General features: G+C 43.1%; 1 protein-coding gene across 6 annotated transcripts in view; it reads left to right on the top strand.

Moving 5' to 3' along the window:
* The window catches only part of LOC101339418 (phosphatidate cytidylyltransferase, mitochondrial), a 269,881-nt gene that overhangs the window by 119,598 nt on the left and 128,428 nt on the right, over positions 1 to 21,855 (top strand). For all 6 annotated transcript variants that reach the window (XM_073787705.1, XM_073787706.1, XM_073787707.1 and 3 more), the window contains one exon: positions 10,052 to 10,117. In XM_073787705.1, coding sequence (XP_073643806.1) covers positions 10,052 to 10,117 — 66 coding nt within the window. The remainder of the gene's footprint in view (positions 1 to 10,051; positions 10,118 to 21,855) is intronic.

The following is a 21,855-nucleotide window of genomic DNA, read 5'->3' as shown; positions in this document are numbered from 1 at the left end:
AAAAATTCTTTCTACCTGGGCTACACCGTAGTAGCTCTTTTACAAAAGAAGAAACCCTTGTAGAATGTGCTTTCAGTATCTCAGGCCTCAGGTCTTATAACCAGATTCGTCAATCCTCACTGTTCGTGGATTCCTGTGTTTGTGAATTTGTCTCCTCACTGAAGTTTATTTGTATCCCCAAATCAGTACTTGGAGCAGTTTCTTCCGGGGCACATGGTTCAGTACTCACTAATTTGGAGGTCTCAGAGGCTTTATAGAACATAATGACTGCAAATGATAAGAATTTACCGTATTTGATGATGCCGATAATGAAAGAGCTTCCTAGTGATGCAACGTGTCATGGGTTAGAAGACTTTTCTAGGCTACTAATAGGCTGGGAGTTGAGCTTTTGGTACAGTGGGGAGCTCGACCTGGGTATTATGGGAAGTTGGCCAACTTAGGCTGTGATGCAGGTCCATGTCTGTCATTCTTGGGTGTAGCAGGTCCCCAAGAGGACCTGGCACCTCAGTACTTCTGAATAGGAGATTCTAAGTATCCAAATAAAATAAATGGCAAGAACAAGCGTATCCAGAGTGAACTAGAAAGGCCAAAGAGTTTCTTTTATTTCCTATGAGGTGCTGTAGAAGGCCGAGGTATTGAAAATGAAGAGACAGGTTCCCAATAGCCTAAATATGAGAAAGAAAAGGATAGTTCATTGTTTGTTTGACAACTGTGTTGAAAAATCGTGGCAATCGGTAGTCTGCTCAAAAAGTCCAGATGTGAATTTTATTTTTCCTCTTTGGACAGAGTGGTGGTGTCATTGTGGGCCCGCATACAGGCACTTTCCAGGGGGCACTTTAGGGAGACGGATGAACTTCAGCCAGCAGTAACAATTTTACACCAGCGTTGGGCAGCCTCACATAAAGGACATGAAATACGCTATAACCTGAGTTTGGTTTTGCAGCTTTAAGTCCATACAGGTGACCCTGACAGGCACACGATTGCTTTCGTACTGTCCATGTGTTTGCACAGCTGACACTGATGCTGAGCTGTGTTATGGTCATAGAAGATTTTGCTTACTGTGTGGTAGCACCGCTGGGCAGCTTCTGTTGCCCGGGTCATCAGGATGACTAAATATCACATCCCTACAGTCCCCACCTCGGGGAGGGGGGTGCCTAGGAGGCCCATGGAGCCTTGGGCCATTTTAGCATCAGAAAACCTAAGGTGGCTGAGTTGAGCATTTGTGCAAGGGTTGCCATCCAGACTGGTACCCGTTTTTGAGCCCAGCTGACTCTGTGTTGATGTGATGGGAGGTGGAGATGAGCAGGAGACCGAGCTAAGTTCATGGCAGACACCTGAGGTTACCTTGTTCCTGATACCTGATGCGTCCCTGGGGGGGAGGCGGGGAGATGGATGGCTGCCTAGCCTATAGACCTGCCCTATTGAGGTTTCCTGGGAGGGGGAAGGGCGTTAAACCCTTACGGAAAGGGTACACACCCTGTACTAACTTAGTGAATTCTTTAGTTTTCTAGGACAGGGCTGGGAGGGTGGGGGAGGAATTGCCAACAGAGCTGGCTCTCATCCTGGGACTTAGGCTTGAGGTTGACAAGCACCTGAAAGAAGCCTAACAAGGGGTTTTACACAGATATATATATATATATTTTTTTTTTAAATTAATTAATTTACTTTTTGGCTGTGTTGGGTCTTCGTTTCTGTGCGAGGGCTTTCTCTAGTTGCAGTGAGTGGGGGCCACCCTTCACCGCGGTGCGCGGACCTCTCACTGTCCCGGCCTCTCTTGTTGTGGAGAACAGGCTCCAGACGCGCAGGCTCAGTAGTTGTGGCTCACGGGCCCAGTTGCTCCGCAGCATGTGGGATCTTCCCAGACCAGGGCTCGAACCCGTGTCCCCTGCATTGGCAGGTGGATTCCCAACCACTGTGCCACCAGGGAAGGCCCCACAGATATATTTTTAATTCTCTGGAAATAAGCATAGAACATGTAGATATGTTGTTCAGATTTCAGACATTTGGCCTTCAAATGAATTTTCAGAAATGATTATGTGTAGAAATAAGGAATTGGATATAAGGGGAAGTCAGGCAAGTCCTTCTGACCTTGTATCTGGTAAGATGTTTCAAATTATGGCAAGACAGGTCCATAATTCATGTCTGGCACATGCCTCGATAAGGAAAGCTAGACAGGCAAAGGGTCCATGCGGTTGAAGGAATATTTTGAATAAGGACTGGTTTCTGTTTAAGAGTGTGACATACAATTTCAGGTTGTGAGAAAAACAAACAACGCGGTGAAAGTTTTCACATATCATTCATTGAGCCTTGAGAGTTATCCGCTGGAGTTTAATAGCAGGTTGTCTCGAACATGACTCAGTAGGAACCATCCTTCCTGAATACTGAACCTGCTCTTGGAGCTTGAAGTCCTCAGGGCTTATGTTAATTCCTGTGTGGCCGGGGGCCCCAGGGATCCTGTGGCATTGCTGCCAGCATTGTCTGTCCCAGTCTCACCAACGGACTTGGTGTGAGAATCTTCTTACCTGCCTTGGTTACTGTTCATGTGACTCTGTGCCGCTTTCTTTTCAAAGCAAGTGAAACATGTCCTGGTTTTTACGTTCCTAGGAGAGGAGGGCTTGTCTTCCTTTGCTTTCTTTAGAAATTATCAGATTATTGCTTCATATATATCTCAAGGTATAGGGGAAAGAGCACAGGACTAGAAGTCTAGCTGGAAGGTATTCTTTATTTTGGTTTTTTTTTTTTTTTAGATAAGCTAAAAAATTGCTTTTCTCCAAAAGGTCTTTATGAAAATCAGCTGAAAATAGTTAAAATCGCGTTGGATGTTGAGTCAGGAGACTTGGATTCTAGAGTTAGCTTCTTCAGGAAGTCACTTATATTCTTGGCACCTTGGTTTTTCATCTGTAGAAAAATATAGTAATCCTATCTGTGAGGATCAGTAAGCCAGTGTATGTGAGTGTGTTATTAAAAGTATAGGCTGCAAGGCGGTAAGGTGGCATAATGTGAATGTATTTCTCACTTGTGTTGATTGGGCATTTTCAGTGACGTTGTATCATTTAATCCACAGTGCCAAGCTTGTGACCATGTGAAGTAGGCAACGTTGTGACCATTTTCTTTAGGTGCGCGAACTTGGGCCCAGAGAGGTTAAATGGGCCCCACAATTGGTGTTAGGCATTTAGAGCAAAGTCTAGAACATCATCGGCTTTCCGTGATGATGGATTGAATGAGTTCAACGTATTAAAATAGGGCTCAGACTTAAGTTTTCTGAGGCTAAAGTCCCGGCTCTGCTGATTTAACAGATGGTAAAGTGCGAGCAGAAAAAAGGGTTACACCAATGAGAGAGGTTTTGAGCATGAAGAACAGAGGGGTGACCTGAGAATTGTATGGATGTTAACAGAGACAGTATGTGTGTGTTGCCAGGAGTTAGTGGGGCCTCAGTTGGACACGCTGTGGAGAAGAAACAGCCAGGAGGTTAATTCACGTCTACCTGATGTGCCTGAAGCTATGCTTGCACGTGGCCACCAGAATCTGGTGACGATTCGGTATGAAATTTCATTTCAGTTAAGCTCATTGAGACCCACAGCTGGCCACATCGACCACAGAGTGATCTGCATTTGGTGTAAGTTGCTCAGGGCAGGGGGTTCACGTTTTCTTTTCTGAAAAGTCTCTATGTAGTGTTTGCCAGACATAGGAGATACCCAGTGAAAGCCTCTGAGTTCTTGATGGCCCCAAAGGCCACACCCCCCCGCCATAGTGAGATACTTCATACTGTAGGCTTGTCCTACAGTTATATTTCTTAGCTGAGGCCAAGTTAGATTAGCTCGGGAAGTGGTCCTGATAGAGTGATGGGACGGGGCCAGCAGGAATTAGGGATACTGAAGAGTGTGCATCTGGGAGTTGGACGTGCCGTCAGGATCCCAGGATAGTGATATCTTCCTATTTCAGGTTTTTGGTCGAGTGACAGTGTGGCAGGGACATCAGGAGGTTTGAATGGGGCTCTCCCAGCCTCCACTGGTTTCCACCTCTGGCCAAGACTCTCACTCTTTCCTAAATTACACGGTAGTTGGGCCAGTGTTACTGGAGGAGCTGTGCAGTGAGCCAAGCTTGGTGCTGTAGTTTTCACCTTGGAACACTTCTATGACGTATCTTGAAATTCTGTTCCCTTGGAACACTTCTATGACGTATCTTGAACTTCTGTTCCCTTGCCTGAAAGAAACAAAACAAAACTAATACACCCCATAATTCTATTCCCAAGATAGGAGTTCATGTCCTCTTGTTGATCCAAAAAGAAAAAAAAAAAAAGACGGTCCTTTGTGGAAGCCCAGAATAATGGTGTTCGAATTTAGAGCTGAGCTTTTCATTAGCACCCAGTATCCCTAGAATGTAGTTATCATTGATACCTATTATTCCCTAATTCTCAATCTTAAGCTATTTGGAAGGATGTATTACTGGGGGTAAGGGAGCTTCAGGAAGGGAATATGGGCTGTATGGGCTGGCAGAGAAAATACCGACCATTGCCTGGAAAAAAAAAAAACCCAAAAAGCAAAATATGTGTTCTCTTCACCATGAGTTATATTCATAGTTGACAGCAGCCACGAAAAAAAGACGAATGGATAGACCAGAAATGGGTGGCAGTGCAGTAGAACCCTTACAGACGGACTTGATGTCTTTTTCCAGAAGCACATTCCTCTCCCTTTTACGGGGTTACTATGTTCCAGGTGTCAGTGTTTTAAGTGATTATGTTTTCGGTGATCACGATATTGTAAAAACTATCACGCCAGTGGGAACTCATCACTGGCTTGTACTTAGATTTATTTTCCAGATGCTGTGTAATCTTTTGCAAAAGCTCATAGATGATTTATGGTTCATAAAGGATATAAAATAAACCAGACATGTCGCTCCCCTGTTTAAAACCACTCAGACCATTCAAGGACTTTTCACTGACTAAAGAATAAGATCTCAGCTTTGTCACACCCTGCAGAGAACGCATGATCCGGCCCATGCCCACTTCCCTGCCTTGCCCTGTCCTCTCGCTGTGGTCGTGGGAGCGCCCCACGTTCACAGGGCCAGCTTGGTCTCTCCCCCACCTTCCCCTTTACAAGCCCAGTTCCCCTTATCCTTTAGGTCTCTCATCTCAGAGGAATCTTCTCTGTCTCAAGTACTGGCCAGTGCCCTTTTTCTAGTATGTTTACCATCATTTGCAATTTATTTAATATGTTTGCCTTTGTTTTGACACATAATTATTTTAATACGTGTAAAGTGCATTCACTTCTGACACCCTATGAGGGAGGTAATATCAACATCCCCATTTTACAGATGAGGAAGCAGATACACAGACATAAAGTCAGTTCCCAGGTCACAGAGGTAGGAAGTCGCTGTGCTCATTCAAGCTCACACGGTTAGTGTCCAGAGACCCCCCTCCTAAACCACCGTGATGCTCATTCCCCTCTCAGCAGACTGTGACCCTCCATCAAATACTGTGACCGTAGTTTTCTCCCCCATGTTACTCACACGTCTCACATGTTTTTTTGGGTTTCTTGGACTGTGGATATTGTACAAGATGTAAAAGTCAGAAGTGTTTTTTTTTCTTTTTTACTGTTATCTTTCACCTTTATTTGCTTAGGCCTTTTGTGGCTAAGTAGTGCCTGGTCCCTGGCCCTCCTCTCCCACCTGTATCACTGTACCCGCTCTCGTGGTCCTTATCTCACACCTGGTTCCTACAGAAGCCTCCTAGCTGATCCGCGTGACTCCTCACTTCATCCCTGCAGGTCAAACCGTCCTCCCCACACCTGCTAAACTAAAACATCCTTGACATCACCTCCCCAGCCTGCTCAGGGACTCACCACTGCCCGTTGCCTCCTCCAGTAAGTGGACGCCAGCCTGGCCAGCCTTGCGCTGTCTCCCGAGTTCACCCACATTGTGCTCCCCGCTCCTCAGCAGGGGTCCTCGATCCTGCCTGGGCGGGGCTGAGTCTCCCTCCCGGGCTCTCATACCTGTGGTTGTGCCTTCCCTCAGGCTGTGGATCCAACAGGACTGTACATGTAAGCATCAGACAGGGTACTTGCACCCAGGAAGTATTCAGACCGTGTGATCCAGGTGAGGAGGAGAGGTCAGAGAGTAGAGGCTGCCCAGGAGAGAGGAATGGAAGGAGACCTTTGAAGTGGCTTTTTTTTTTTTTTTAAATTTATTTATTTTGCTGTGTTGGGTCTTCGTTTCTGTGTGTGGGCTTTCTCTAGTTGTGGCAAGAGGGGGCCACTCTTCGTCGCGGTGCGTGGGCCTCTCACTATTGCAGCCTCTGTTGTTGTGGAGCGCAGGCTCAGCGGCCATGGCTCACATGCCTAGTTGCTCCGCGGCATGTGGGATCCTCCCAGACCAGGGCTCGAACCCGTGTCCCCTGCATTAGCAGGCAGACTCTCAACCACTGCGCCACCAGGGAAGCCCTGAAGTGGCTTTTTAAAACACACACACACATACACACACCAAACTGAGAAAAAAATGCATGTTCATGAGGTAAACACTTGAGCTGACACTGATCTCTCTTTTGTAACACACTACACATTTCAGTGTTAAATTATATTTTGTCTTTTATTATGCTCTTAAATTTGTCTGTTGTTATCCCATTCCATATACTTTAGGTTCATGAACAAGGTCGTAATTCCTTAAAGGCAGGGATCATATCTTCTATTTCTCTGTGACCTCTCCCGAATACTTTGCTGAACTCAGTAATTGTGTAATAAAAATTGGTCACATTAATAAGGTTGCAGCAGATGGCAGGTGCCTCGTAGATGAACCTTAAACACCTAATCTCTTATCTACCTACTTTGAACCTAAGTAGCTTGGAGTGAATGAACTTAAATAATCTTCCACGTGCTAGAATTCTGGGTCTACTTTTGTGTCATTTGGTATCTTTATGCTTTGATATTTTGCTTCGATGCACATAGTTTGCATAAGAGGCACATGTTAACATGTATCTTTTGGGGTTTAGAATTTTGAAAGCATTGTCCTTCAACTTAATGAGGCAATTAATTTAAGCAATTGTGAGTCTAAATACTGCTTTACAGAGTAGAATGCTTATCGGCATTTACTTAAAATAAAAGACTTTAAAGTCAGGGACTTCCCTGGTGGCACAGTGGTTAAGAATCTGCCTGCCAATGCAGCGGACACGGGTTCAAGCCCTGGTCTGGGAAGATCCCATATGGCACAGAGCAAGTAAGCCTGTGCGCCACAACTACTGAGCCTGTGTTCGAGAGCCTGCGAGCTGCAACTACTGAGCCCATGTGCTGCAACTACTGAGCCCATGTGCCGCAACTACTGAAGCCCATGTTCTCTAGGGCCCGCGTGCTGTTAACTACTGAAGCTCGCGCGCCTAGAGCCCGTGCTCCACATAAGAGAAGCCACCGCAGTGAGAAGCCCGCGCACCGCATCGGAGAGTAGCCCCGGCTTGCCACAACTAGAGGAAGCCTGCGTGCAGTAATGAAGACCCAATGCAGCCCAAAAAAAAAGACTTTAAACTCAAATCTTGCCTGAATAGGAAACTGGCTTGTGTGATGAGAATGTAACTGGGTTCTTGTGAGTTCAGCAAACCTTTTCCTGTCAGTCTGTCCCAAACTTTTGTTTCTTTGCCTTTGAACAAGTTTCCAAATCCTTACTCTCAGGAGGTGATCTTTTCTATCTTACAAGGAAGACAAGGATTGTGAATGTCGTTCATTTTTCTATCATACGCCTCTGATTTTACTCACCTCCTTCTTGTCTCTGAAAAAGAAGAAATTTACTGTTTGCTTTACAACCTCACTATCCTCCCTGTCACTCAGAGTCCTCTTGGACTCTCCTCTGACACCTTGAGACCTCCCAGGCTCCATCACTTCTGTCTGTGTTTTCTCTTATCCCCGCTGCCTCCAACACACGCCCCTCATTACTTCCTGCCCGCTGTATCCCTGTACCTTTCAGACTGTCCCCTGCCTTTGGCTTCCTATTCTGTAGGCTGCGACTACAGGGCACTACCAGGATAACTTCCCTGGAACATGTCAATGGCCAAGGTATTGCTCGGCTCAGAGATTTCAGTGGCTCCTTAATGCGGACAAAATGCAGCCCAAGTCCCGTTCAGGCCCTCGGTCCTCCCATGCTGTGGCGCCGGTGCAAGTTTCCATCCTCGTCACTTCCTGTCCCCGCATTGCTTGTCTCCTGGCTGATTTGGGCAGCTTGTTCTTGAATGGGTTCTGCTTCTGTTCTTCCCTTCTGTGCTTTCACATTTATTCTTCAGAGGCTCAGCTCATCTTCTGTTTTCTCCACAAAGCCTTTCGGAATTCATTGATATTCTATAGGATTCTGTTTATAGCACTGTTTTGGCACTTAGCACATTTTGCCTTAATCCATGATTTCCACGTGTCCCCTAGGAGGTGTTTCAGGTTAAAAGAAAGGCCAATGAAGTTTGAGAGACTTCAGGTATATAGAGCTGCCCTCCCTACTGCCTCTGCCCCTGCAGAAGGCACAGCAGCCTATCAAAAGCACAGGAAGGAAAAGAAACTGCTTAGGGGCTTCCCTGGTGGCGCAGTGGTTGAGAGTCCGCCTGCCGATGCAGGGGACGTGGGTTCGTGCCCCGGTGCGGGAGGATCCCACATGCCGCAGAGCGGCTGGGCCCGTGAGCCATGGCCGCTGGGCCTGCGCGTCCGGAGCCAGTGCTCCACAATGGGAGAGGCCACAGCAGTGAGTGGCCCGCAAAAAAAAAAAAAAAAAAAGAAACTGCATAATTTGGTTTATTCCAGTGTTTTCCCAACTTATTTATCATAGAAAAATTTTTTCCTTACAAAATATGAACATCCAGTGCAACATTTGGGGAAAACACTGCCTTAAACTAGATTTCTTGCAGGCATGTCTACTGTATAAATTGAAAGCTCTTTGAAGGCAACTGTTGGGCTCTGTTTATTTTTCCTGCCTTAGTACATAGTAGATAACGTTTGTTGAATGAAATCACATTGCAAGATCAAGAGCTGATGTTTCTTTGGAGGCCTGAGGTATGAATATTGTAAAGCAAAGCTGGTCTGCTGTGTCTTGTAACTGGCACATGCATAGTAGGGACTCAGTAAAGGCTGAAGAATGCTGAGAAAATGCTGAGCATCTCTAAAGGGTGCACTTAAAGTATTTTCTCTCAGTTGTTGAACTGATAGGGTGTGTCTCTTTTCCTAATAACTGTGTGTGCGTGCATGCATGTGTGCGTGTATATATTTAAATAATCCAAAAAAGGAAAACTGGGTAAAAGTAGCCTGATTCTCTAGGTTTTTCACCATCTTTAACTCTTTTTCAGTGTTTGCTTTTATAGGTGTGCTGTAATTTAAGAAAACAGAGTTAAAAATAAAAATCCAGGTTTTATAAAAAAAAAAAAACGTTGGTGTTAGGTGGTGGTGATAGCTTTAAAACATGATATTTAGAAATAAAGATTCCTATTGGACTTAAAATACCATTTAACTCACCAATGGAATTCACACACGTTTCATGAGTACATTGCCTATTTTAAGCTACACAGTTGTGCAGAGTCTCAACCAAGGAGGGAAAAGGACAGAATGGTTCAGTCTTAGTAATTTTTGTTAAAACTAATAAACCAGCAACAACGACGACTACCACCACGATCTCAGACTGGTATAATGCTGTGTTCATAGAGTAGCCTTTGTTCCGAGAACTGTTTTTTACTGGGTATGTCTGGACAGGCATGTTGTTACGTACGCACATAAACATTTATAAGCACGAATAACACGGGCAGGAATATTCACAACATCCCTTCTTTTAGTTCTGACTTGAGCTGCTTCCTGGAGTTGGCAAGGTTTGGCTGAGTAGGCAGCATGGAATTTAACCCCTTTCTCTATCTGTTCCTGAACCACGTCCACTGGATCTCGTCACAGGCTGGGAAGACTTTCAGTACAAGTATAATGCTTCAGCCCTGTGATTTGCATTTGGTGGAGGCATTATTCTAATGGTTAACTGCCAGAATTCTAAAAAAAGTCTTTGGAATTCCATTTAAATTCTTTTTTTCTCTCTTTTTTTCCTTCTGGGCTCCAACCAGGAATGGAGACGCCATTGGATGTCTTGTCAAGGGCAGCATCCCTGGTACATGCTGATGATGAAAAACGTAAGTCAGGAATGCATTTTAAGTGTTTTTCACCTATACCCCCTTGTCTCCTGGAGTATGATAAAATCACGTGTTTTTCCACATGGTTTTGTGGCTGTATGCTGTTAATTTTGGTTGTTTTCTTCAGAGATAACAGCTTGGCATCCTTATTTTTGTTTTCGAGTGCCAGAACATGTAAGTCGTCTGTTATCTTTGGATGCTAGGGCTTGAGCTGTTAACTCAGGAAGTTCTTTTCCTCCGCAGCTTACTCTAGTGGGATCTGGCATGGAGATACTCCTTACGTGTCTCTAGAAGTTTAGATAAATAGGTGTTTGTTGATAGACTAATTGACCAGCAGAGAACTAGAGATGCGAAGAGTCATCTAAGATCATTTGTGTCATTGGAAGTGTGCATATAATGGGAAATAGTCATGGAAGTTCTATTTGCATAGCTAAAAGAGAACAAATACTGGGGGGAGAGCGCCGCTAATGTGGTGGAGAAGGGGCACAAGAAGAGAGAACACCGACATTGGAAGCCCGTTTGCCATTGTGTGAAAGTGATTTTCCTGCTCGTCCTAAGGTATATTTAAGTGTTACTGTTCACAGTTGATATTTGTGAGAATGACTGTTCTCTGTGGAAGCAAGGTTGTGTTCTTTTGTAAGCACTAAAATGCTACTGACAGAAGATGTGGTGAGATTGAGCTTTTATACATGGTAAGTTCTTGAAGGTGAGCAACTTTCAAGTTCAGTTCTTAATAAGTTGGCAGCTGAAGTGCCTGTTGCTTAAGATGTAAGGTCTGCCTTTCTACTAGCTGGTAGGACTTCTATTTGTCTAAGGCTCAGTTTCCTCATTAGTAACCCCGAAATAATAGTAGCTACTTACAAAACATATGTGAGGATTAACTGGACTTTATGTGTATAGTACTTATCTTAACTGTCAACTCCTGGGGCGACTGCCGTGCCCTGTTCTCTCTAGGCACCTTGTTGGCCCTCTGATAGGACTTTCTCCAGTCCTTTATGTTATCCCTGTGCCTGCGGCTTCCTCCCTTCCCCCACTACCACCGCTCACACAAGATCATCTTTAGACGAGTGACTGAATGAAATAGCCATTGAAGTTTTTTTTTTCCCCCCAGCCTCTTTTGTAATTTACATTTATTTAGCTTTTGATTGTTGGGAGGTATAATTATCCTTTCCTAAGGAAACTGAAGCTCAGGGATGTTAAGTGTCATTCCCAGGGACATTGAGCTCGGGAGAGGCAGCTCAGGTTGTAGGCTTTTATTGAAACAACAAGAAACTCCTTTATGCCTCTAAGATTGCAAAAAGCGTTACTGACTTGAGTAGCTAGTTACGGATTTCGTTAAACATTAATATAGCTAATTTAGAAGTTTTTTATGTAAGACAGTATTTTGCATTTTTCTGTTTTATAATGCCCACACTTAGTTAGGATCAGTAAAACAAAATGGTGTTTGTATAAATGAAAAATAAGTAATGACCTCAGTGTAGCTTTTTGTGTCCTGAGTGAAGAGAGTAGAAGTTTCTTCTCTTTTTCTGCTGCCTTCTCAGGTTCTCTCCTGGAGCCCAGCTTCAGGATCAGTCTGCTCAGGTTGGAGTCCTGAATAGTTACCAATTCAGTGAGCAGTGATTGAAGGCTTATGGAAAAGGGGGCCTTTCTGGGGGGCAAGTGGCAGTCCTGCCTTCATGGAGCTTATGAACTGATTTATGCGTTGACTCTTGCGGCTGTAAAATGTATGTCAGGGGAGTCTGGGTGTACTTGTGACATAGGTGCAGGGCCTCCGTGGACCCTACAGTTTGAGAGAGCTGTTTTTCATAGAAACAGAACAATACTGCCAAGGGAGAGAGGAATTCTTACTTTCCGCCTGTGTTGAACACAGTATATTAGTGTTTTACAGAGGAAGGCTATATACGTATGGAAGGTCAAAGTGATCACAGGGTAGACTTTATTCTGAACTCCAATTCGTTTAGGAATGGGCTGGCATGATTCTGGAATCCCTCTATAATGGTTTCAGCATCTCAGGATCATTTTTTACATTTAAAGAAAAGTAAAAAAAAAAAAAAAGCCCAAAGATGTCTGTAATCATTAACACGGAGGCGACATTTTTGAGAAACTGTTTTACTGTGGTGCTCTGTGTACCACCCACAAGAGTAGAACCCAAGCACCAGGGATTCACCATATTTTCTATTACCTAATAACAATGTAAGAATGTGAAAATTCAGGCAGTTTATAGACGAAGTTGAACATTACGTTCACAGCCTTTCGGTAGATTTTTCAGACCTACTTGTGCTTGTTCAGCGTGATTCAGCTTTCTGTGCCCCAGATTAATTCTATTTTAGCTTTTGTTGAAAATTGCTCTTATACTTCACGTTCTCCTCAACTTTAAAAAAGTCTTGTGTATGTAATCTGATTTGGGTGTCTTATTACAAGCAGAAAAATGTTCTACGACTTGAGATCAGTTTTCCAACTTGTGTTGGTGACCTAAATGGTTCCCTTTCCTTTTGCTCCTGGAGAACCAGTAACTTAGGCATTTTTGAAGATGTTATTGTTTTAGCATCTGGAGGGGAACAGTGTCTGTTAGGAATTGAGTATTTAATACCTGGTAGCCTTAAGGCTTCATTATGTCTACCAGCAAAGAATCAAAGAAATATCTCAATAGTACACTGCAGAGCTGAAGTCAATAGTGAAATGGCGGTTTTGTAGTAACACAATAGCCACTTATCTGGATGGCCTAGAAGGAATACACTTACTTAAAATAATCATTCCACTGCTCATGAGACATTGATTTAATCAGCATCCCGGGTAATCCTGGAAGGTACTTAATGAAAATACAACATGAGATGGCCAATTTTCCATGTGCTTGAGGAATCTCTCCTTTCAGGGATCATTAATACTGGTGCTGGGAAGACCTTAACCTTTTTCCAAGTCTATTTTTTAGGAGTCAAAATTGAACAATTTGTGGACAGGACAGTAGGCACCTATGTTTATAACGTCACCTGGGTGTGTCTTTAACGTGATACTGCACTTCATCATGATATGTACAGAATGTTTTCTTTTTGGTAATTTTGTTCTTATATCTTCTAAGTTCTTGTATCTGCTGACTTCCTTACTTAGGCTGAAATAGTTTTAAGAAACATGTAGCTTTGGTTTTGAGGATTTTGGTGGAGGGGGTAGTACTTTTGATCTGGTCTAATGAATGTGTATGATCAGAACAAGCTGGGTAAGGTCGGCGTGAGTGACATAGAGCAGTAGGGGAAGAAGCAGCAGTAGGGGAAGAAGGAGCAGTAGGGGAAGAAGGAGCAGTAGGGGAAGAAGCAGTGTTGCTGTTGCATCTGCTCCTAGAAATTCACTAACTCCTTGTTTGGTGAAGGTCGCTGAATGTTGAGTAATTGATGAAGCATAAATTAACCATCCTTCTCCCGGGAAAGCATTCCTGGGAGCAGAAGCTCTAGTTATTATGAGGACCAGTGCCTCAGATGTGTGGAACATTTTCATGTGTGTAGGTTGTGTTCTGTTTTGCCTTAAAAAGGGAGAAAAGAAACCTATACACTTCATCATAACATAAAGATGAGTTGCGCTCACATACTGTCTTCTCGGACTTCTGTCCTCCTAGATCACCATCTCTTCTTGCTGGCCTCCTCGTCAGTCAAGTCACTGTGTGTATAGGTTACGGTGCTTTAGCCAGTGCTTTCCTGTGAGCACACCAGTCGGGGCTGCTTCTGATTTTTTTCCCATCCTCTCCCTCCCTCTTATCCTCTTGCCTTTCCTCTCAGCACGTGACACAGTGGCTTTCAAACATTTTGGCCACGGCCCAGAGTAAAAAAGCATCTACCTTGTGACCTTTGTACTCATATTGACATAATTGATACAAAAGCTTCATGGAACAATTCTTAACCCTGGCTTTGCACAGTGTAGCTTGATTTGCCTATATTTCTTTGCGTTTTACTTTGTCCAAATAAAAGTTGGGTCATGACTTGGTAAGTTGACTTTAGGATCCACAAATGAATTGGGACCTGCAGGTGAAAAAAACATGATTTGGTTTATGTATCTCTTTCATCGGGTGAACTTGCTTTTGGCTCCTCCATGTGTGTACTGGGGAGATTTGACTAACCCGTGGGGCATGAAGGTGCTGTGAGCCAGGGTATTCAGATGAGCTGGAATCCACTGGTGGCTGGACAGGGGTGACGTCCTCACATTGTTCTCGGTCAAGAGCAGTGAAGGACTTGGCATACCCACTGTGAGCAAACAGGACTGCCCCGTTAGAGGCACTTCCTCTCTGTCCTAAGCCTGGAGTGTTCCTGATTTTTAGAGTCAGTGCTCAAGAAAATGGTCACTCCCCTTTGGTTAACCCTACTTAGGTCCCTCTTGCTTCCAAAAGCGTGTTGCATTGAGACTGCCTAACGGACACTGATGGAGAGCCTACCGATCGGCTCCTTTGCAGCCCAATTTGATGGCTCCGATCACTGCATTTATGACTTTTATCCTTTATATCCTAACACCTGTAGAGAGACCATGTATCCAAGACAGGGGCTCACCGTGGCAGCGGTTCCCGGAGAGAGGAGGAAGGAGTTTTTGTAAGCATTTTGCAAACGCCTACCCAGGTGATTCTGATGTTGGGTCCCTTCCCCCAGATGTGACTTACTGAGTCACTGGTCTGATAATACTCCTTCGGGAGTTCTGGGTCTGCATCTTTAAGATGGAGGGGCTAGATCTTCTAGGTATGAGATGCTGTAATTCTTTGGCTATCATAATCCTTTAACCAGGTTGTTTATATTTTGTTCCATTTCCTTCTCTCTCTCTCTCTCTCTCTCTCTCTCTCTCTCTCTCTCTATATATATATAGTATATATGTATGTAGTGAGAGATACTGTATATATGCTATGTATATCATATCATATATATGAGATATTGTATATATGTATGTAGTATATGTGTATGTATACATGTATACACACATATATATGTGGATTATTTTTACTGAAACATTTGAGAGTAAATGGAAGCTATCATGCCTCTTTACTCCTAAATACTTAAGTATGTATTTCCTACGTATAAGAACATTCTGTTTCATAACCACAGTTTGGTTATCTTTATTGCAGTGTTACTTAAAAATATATAAGCAGAACACTGGGCATAAAATCTTTATGCTTACAGTTCTTTTACAGCTGCACAGCCAGAATATGAACTTATCATTTAAATGTAGCCCCTGAAAGTTAGCCATAATCCAATAGATGATGATCTGCTACCGCTGAATTCTGTTCCCCCGGCGTATGGTGCCACTCCTGCCGCGCTGGCCTTGATCCTTTTAACGTCACCGTACCTGTACTACCATGTGTCCTTTGACACAGTTTCCCCCACCATTTTTATCTGTGCAAACTCGTGTAAACTATTTCATTGCATGCATTGTGGTGACATAAACTGGTTTTCTTTTAGTGCAAATACCTCAATCTCATACGAGGTCTGTTTCTGTATTTTTCTCATTAGACCAGGAAAAAAATGCAAACACAGTCACCAAAATCATGTGCCAACACTTGGTTATATTTATAGTAGGTGTCTGATTCAGGATATACTTAAGTCAGATTTAAAAAAAAAAAAAGATTCTCAGTGAAATAACAGCACAAGTGAAAACTCCTTCCAGATCCCTCAGCATTTGCCTGTGGACCTCAGTTTAAGGGTTACTGTGTTCTCTCTTTCAGTTCTCACAACAACCCTCCTCAGGAGGCACTATAATTAGTCCCATTTTATGACCAAGGAAACAGAGATGTACAGCACTGAAATCATTTGCCTAAGGATTGTTAGCTGGTCATGGCAGTGCTGAGGTTTGAACTCTGAAGCCTAAGCCCTCATTCATCTGCTCGGTGCGTCCTCAGGTGGGAGGCCATTGAAGACATGGTTGCAGATTAAAAACAAACAAAACTCTACATGCCCCCCCCCCACTAATAAGTCAGCAGGGAGGTTTACATTTGGAAAACGTTTCCCAACCAGTGAAACAGCGTTTCCTAGGTATGAAGTAGCTGTCATCAGCCACATGTGGAGGACGGGTGTTAGCACGTTCTCAGGGGCTGCCCGGACTGTCTTCACGCATGCCGGTGACTCAGCTGCCTGCCGCCCCAGAACTTCCCTTTACCCTGAGCTTTCTTTTCCTGTAAGTACCTCAGTGAACACAAGGAGAGGATCTCGGCTCTGATGACACGGGCTGCTTACAGAGTAACAAGATCCCTCATTGCCAAAGTGCTCAGGCAGAGATGAGATGATGACTGTTCAGAGGCACTGAGGAAGGGAATAGGCATTGGGTGAGTGGCTGGACTTGGGGACCTAAGGTTCTGTGGGTCGGTGTTAGACCCCAGACCTGTTCACGGCAAGGGTTCTACACTCTTCTGCTTCGTATCCCACGCATGGACCATTTGGTGCATATGATCAGCCTTTAATCAACATCTGTAGGTAATAAAGTAACTGCTGGAGTGAAAGGCTCATCTCTAAGGAATTAATTTATTGAACACTAGCAAAAATGACTCACTCTAATTATCACTATGACTACTAATAACATACAAATTCAAAGGAGTACTGATTCCCTCTTGATAATACTTCATAGTTTGCAAAACATTTTCATTTGATTCTTATAACAAGAGCCTTTGCAGTAGGCTGAGTGGGAGGTGTCAGAGAAAAAATGAAGCGTTAAAACTTTGGATGCCTAAGTCAAGATGAAAGTTTAAAAAAAAACTTGAGGTGCTTCCCCCACCCACCCCAGTATCTTGATGCGCCGTCACGTGCTACGATCATCAGAAGAGCACTTAATAACTGAGTGTCAGCTGTTGCTGGGTAGTGCAGAGTCCTCCAGGCGAGGAACTCACAGGTCCTGGGGAGCTGTCTTCTCCTCTGGCTTCGTGTTCGCAGCCCTCCTTCTGATTTTCAAAGTAAGGAGGCTGAATTTACTGCCTTTTCTAAAGGTTGGAGTCACTCATAATTTGTTTTCTGCGTTCAGTTATTTACCTTTCATGAACAATGGCATTGAAAAGATCATTGCCCAGTAGCCCAATTTACTTTAAAAAGCTTCATAAAACATAAGGCGGGAGAGTATTAGGTGCTTATTTAAGACACTCTCTAGGTGTGGCCAGATGCTTTAATCACCGTTTGCTTCCCAGAGTGGGCACCTGGCATCTAATCAGAAGGGCTGCCCCCCAGAGACGGCTACTACAAATGTCTACCCCCCAGAGACGGCTACTACAAATGTCTCTGCTATTTTTGTAGTTTTATATCAGATCAAATTAGCACATTAAATGTTAGAAATGGATCTCACTGGTGAAAATAATGGCTTGTTAATTAGCATAATGGATGTTGGAACTAGATTCTTCCACTGAATAGCTCTTTAGACACTTGAGGATGGTTTATTATTTCCTTTAAATGAATATTTTTCAGTCTTTAGAAATCCCTGCTTTCCTTTAATACACATAAAAATGTTTTGAACTATTTTAATGTCATTCGCAGTTGAATTAAAAATATCAGAGTCAAAAATCCTTGGCTGATAAACCCACGCACATATGGTCACCTTATTTTTGATAACGGAGGCAAGAATATACAATGGAGAAAAGACAGCTTTTTCAATAAGTGGTGCTGGGAAAACTGGACAGCTACATGTAAACGAATGAAATTAGAACACTCCCTAACACCATACACAAAAATAAACTCAAAATGGATTAGAGACTTAAATGTAAGGGCAGACACTATAAAACTCTTAGAGGAAAACATAGGCAGAACACTCTATGACATAAATCACAGCAAGATCCTTTTTGACCCATCTCCTAGAGAAATGGAAATAAAAACAAAAATAAACAAATGGGACCTAATGAAATTTAAAAGCTTTTGCACAGCAAAGGAAACCATAAACTAGATGAAAAGACAACCCTCAGAATGGGAGAAAATATTTGCAAATGAAGCAACTGACAAAGGATTAATCTCCAAAATTTACAAGCAGCTCATGCAGCTCAATATCAAAAATAACCCAATCCAAAAATGGGCAGAAGACCTAAATAGACATTTCTCCAAAGAAGATATACGGATTGCCAACAAACACATGAAAGAATGCTCAACATCATTAATCATTAGAGAAATGCAAATCAAAACTACAATGAGGTATCACCTCACACCAGTCAGAATGGCCATCATCAAAAAATCTACAAACAATAAATACTGGAGAGGGTGTGGAGAAAAGGGAACACTCTTGCTCTGTTGGTGGGAATGTAAATTGACACAGCCACTATGGAGAACAGTATGGAGGTTCCTTAAAAACTACAAATAGAACTACCATGTGACCCAGCAATCCCACTACTGGGCATATACGCTGAGAAAACCATAATTCAAAAAGAGTCATGTACCACAGTGTTCATTGCAGCTCTATTTACAATAGCCAGGACATGGAAGCAACTTAAGTGTCCATCGACAGATGAATGGATAAAGAAGATGTGGCACATATATACAATGGAATATTACTCAGCCATAAAAAGAAACAAAACTGAGTTATTTGTAGTGAGGTGGATGGACCTAGAGTCTGTCATACAGAGTAAAGTAAGTCAGAAAGAGAAAAACAAATACCGAATGCTAACACGTATATATGGAATCTTAAAAAAAAATGGTTATGAAGAACCTAGGGGCAGGACAGGAATAAAGACACAGATGTAGAGAAGGACTTGAGGACACGGGGAGGGGGAAGGGTAAGCTGGGACGAAGTGAGAGAGTGGCATGGACATGTATACACTACCAAATGTAAAATAGATAGCTAGTGGGAAGCAGCCGCATAGCACAGGGAGATCAGCTGGTTGCTTTGTGACCACCTAGAGGGGTGGGATAGGGAGGGTGGGAGGGAGATGCAAAAGGGAGGAGATATGGGGATATATATATACATATAGCTGATTCATTTTGTTATAGAGCAGAAACTAACACACCATTGTAAAGCAATTATACTCCAATAAAGATGTTAAAAAAGAAAAGAATCTTTGGCTGAAGTACTTACCTTTCTTCATTTGATACATACCTTTCTCCACGTTCCTCCCTCCCCATCCTCTCTTCCCCTCCCTGTGTCTTGAGAAAATCCTTGCCCTCCCTAATCAGTATCTTGTCCAGACACCCCCAGCACAAGGACCCTTCTTTGTTGGGTGTCTTCCAAACCATCATTTGAAGTCGCTGTCTTCACCCACCCTGGCTCATCAGTCTGCCTCCTGTAGGATGGAACATTCACACCTGAACAGTGATTTGTGTGTGTGGTCTGGGCACAGTGTGCTGAGGACCGCCACCAGCCTTGTCTTAGTCATGAGTCCTTGGGGGTGAAGGGAGAGAGGGAGCTGGGTGGGTTGGTGACAGGTGCCTGAAGTGGCCAAGTGTGAGACTGCAGGGTGCAGGGACCCCTGGAGAACAGAAACTCTTCCTCCTTTTCAGGGGGCGGCCCCCACCCAGCTCCAGCCACTGCTATGCCAGAGCTGGCTCACAGGAGCCGGTTGTGCGAGTCTCCTCCCAACCTCGAGTCACGTTGGGAGCTTGAAATCAGCCCTGGTGGGAGTATTTACACCAGATCCTGGCTTTTTTGTTTTCCCTCCTTACAGAGCCAGTTGTTACTACTGGCTCCAGCTGACTACTTTTACATGTGAATGTGGAGCTCTGATTGTTCAAGACATCATGAAGGCTGGATTTTTATATAAAATTTCTAGATACTTAAAGTTCCATGTGAGGCCAACAGTAGTTCCTTTGCCAAGATGGAACCTATAAGTATCTATCTAGTATGTGTTTTCTAGTTTAGTCCCAATACTTCTATTAATACAACCTAAAAGAACAGATTTTTTAAAAAAGCAACTTCCATCAGCTTCTCTCCCCTCCCCCTTTGTAGTTGTGAATTCCTATAGCGATTCTTTAAGAGCTGGAAAAGGTGATATTTAATATTAAAACATCTCCAAGTATCTGTCATGATCTCAGTGTGGACATGAATCTGGGTATGTGTGTATTTCTCTTTCTATTCATACTGTTTATTTTTAAAAGACAAAAGGCCACATCTTTTCTTCATCTTCTTTTGTTTTCTTAAAGATTTATGTTACACAGTTATGAAATGCTTGTTGACACTGTATGTGGATATAATTTGTAGAAGCAATACGTGTGGGATTTACACTTTTAGAGAAATCAAATTCAGTTTGAAAAATCAAACTGTTACTTCCTCAGTGGCTTTTTGATTTATTGTTAACTGCTTTTTATTGGATCAAACTCTTGATTCCTTGTAAATGAAATGAGTACATCTTCTTTCCATTTGAAATCGAGGGAAGTTACCATTTCTTTCTCTACTTTTCATCAAGCTTCAATACATGTGTTTTTTTTCCCTCTGAAAAATACTGCTTAAAAGTCCCTTCTCTCATGGAACTTACCTTGTTTAACTGGGCTGCAGTCATTTCTTAAGTGAACTGGGCAAGGCAGAAATCCGTTTTGTTTACCGGTAAGCAGGGGTTGAGAAGAATGATTTTTTTCAGTTCCCCAGCAAAGTGCTAGCTTAGGGTGCTTTGAATAAAACACTTTAAATTACAAAGGAATGTTTCATTTAGGAATTCGGGAGGACAAACTGGATGTTTGGAGTAAAATGACAGCCCGAACACATGCATCAGGCTCCCCGCTTAACAGAAATCCTTTAAAATAAGAAAGTACACGATACATTTTAAAAAAATAATCTGTAACGCTGCCGGAAAACCAGCAAGGGTGCCTACCTTCGTTAGAGTAAGAGTTACAAAGAATTGCCGGAAAACTGAAAACAGATGCGATTAGATTGACAAAAGAAAACAAAAACAAAAGTAAAAAAATCATAACCCCAAACACAGGTGCAAAACTGAATTAAAAGCAGAACTTACAGTGACTAACAACTGCCAGTGGGAAGGGGCCCTGGAGCAAAATTCAGGAAATTAAAGTATTCCATTTATAACAGTGATCCCCTGGCTAAGAACTGACTGTGTTCACAAAACGTCAACATCCTGCTTGGGAGGGTTCCTCCAGTGGGTTTAGGGACCTGAGAGAGAAGCAGAGTAGAGTTTAAGATCACCATGGGCACCCACAGCAAAAAGGGTGCCGGGGAAGGAAGTCTGAGCCTTCTAATAGGCAGTATCTACTCAAATCCTTCACACGAGAGGCAAGACTTTCTTATTTTGGCGGGTCTGTGTATTTGTCTCCCAACCTGCCTGCTGCTTGTTCCTCACTCCTATACCCTAAAGCAAAGCCCATCATCAGACGCATCCTGTACTCTTTACCTAGAGCCCTACAGCTGAGCCTCCCCAGGGAGAGACCTCATACTCGAGAGGAAACAGGCATTAGTTGCCCTTGTGGATCAACCCAGTCTTTTATTCTTAAGTATGAATGAATATCAAGGGATCATCAGACATTTGAGGAAAACAAATAGGATGAAAGAAAAGAACCTGAGTCAGAAGACTCTGGGGAGTATCGGAGAAGTAAAAACATGTTAGATCTTCAAAGAGATTTGACAGTATGAATATATTAAATAAAAGTACCCTGCTATGAAGAAAAAGATCATTTGGAACAAACAACAGAGTTTATGGAGATTAAAGCTGTGATTATTGAATTTAAAAGATTAAGGGAGATCAGCTTGAGAATTGAATGGATATGATTGAAGACAAAATTAGGGGTTTGGAAGATAGGCAACAAAATGTTGCAGAATTTTACAGAGATATTAGGATCTTATGCATCTGCCGGATTGAAGTTCTGGTGGGATGA

Source organism: Tursiops truncatus, chromosome 10, assembly GCF_011762595.2.
Source record: "Tursiops truncatus isolate mTurTru1 chromosome 10, mTurTru1.mat.Y, whole genome shotgun sequence".
NCBI classification, from domain to species: domain Eukaryota; kingdom Metazoa; phylum Chordata; class Mammalia; order Artiodactyla; family Delphinidae; genus Tursiops; species Tursiops truncatus.
This window is presented reverse-complemented; position numbering and strand designations above follow the sequence as displayed.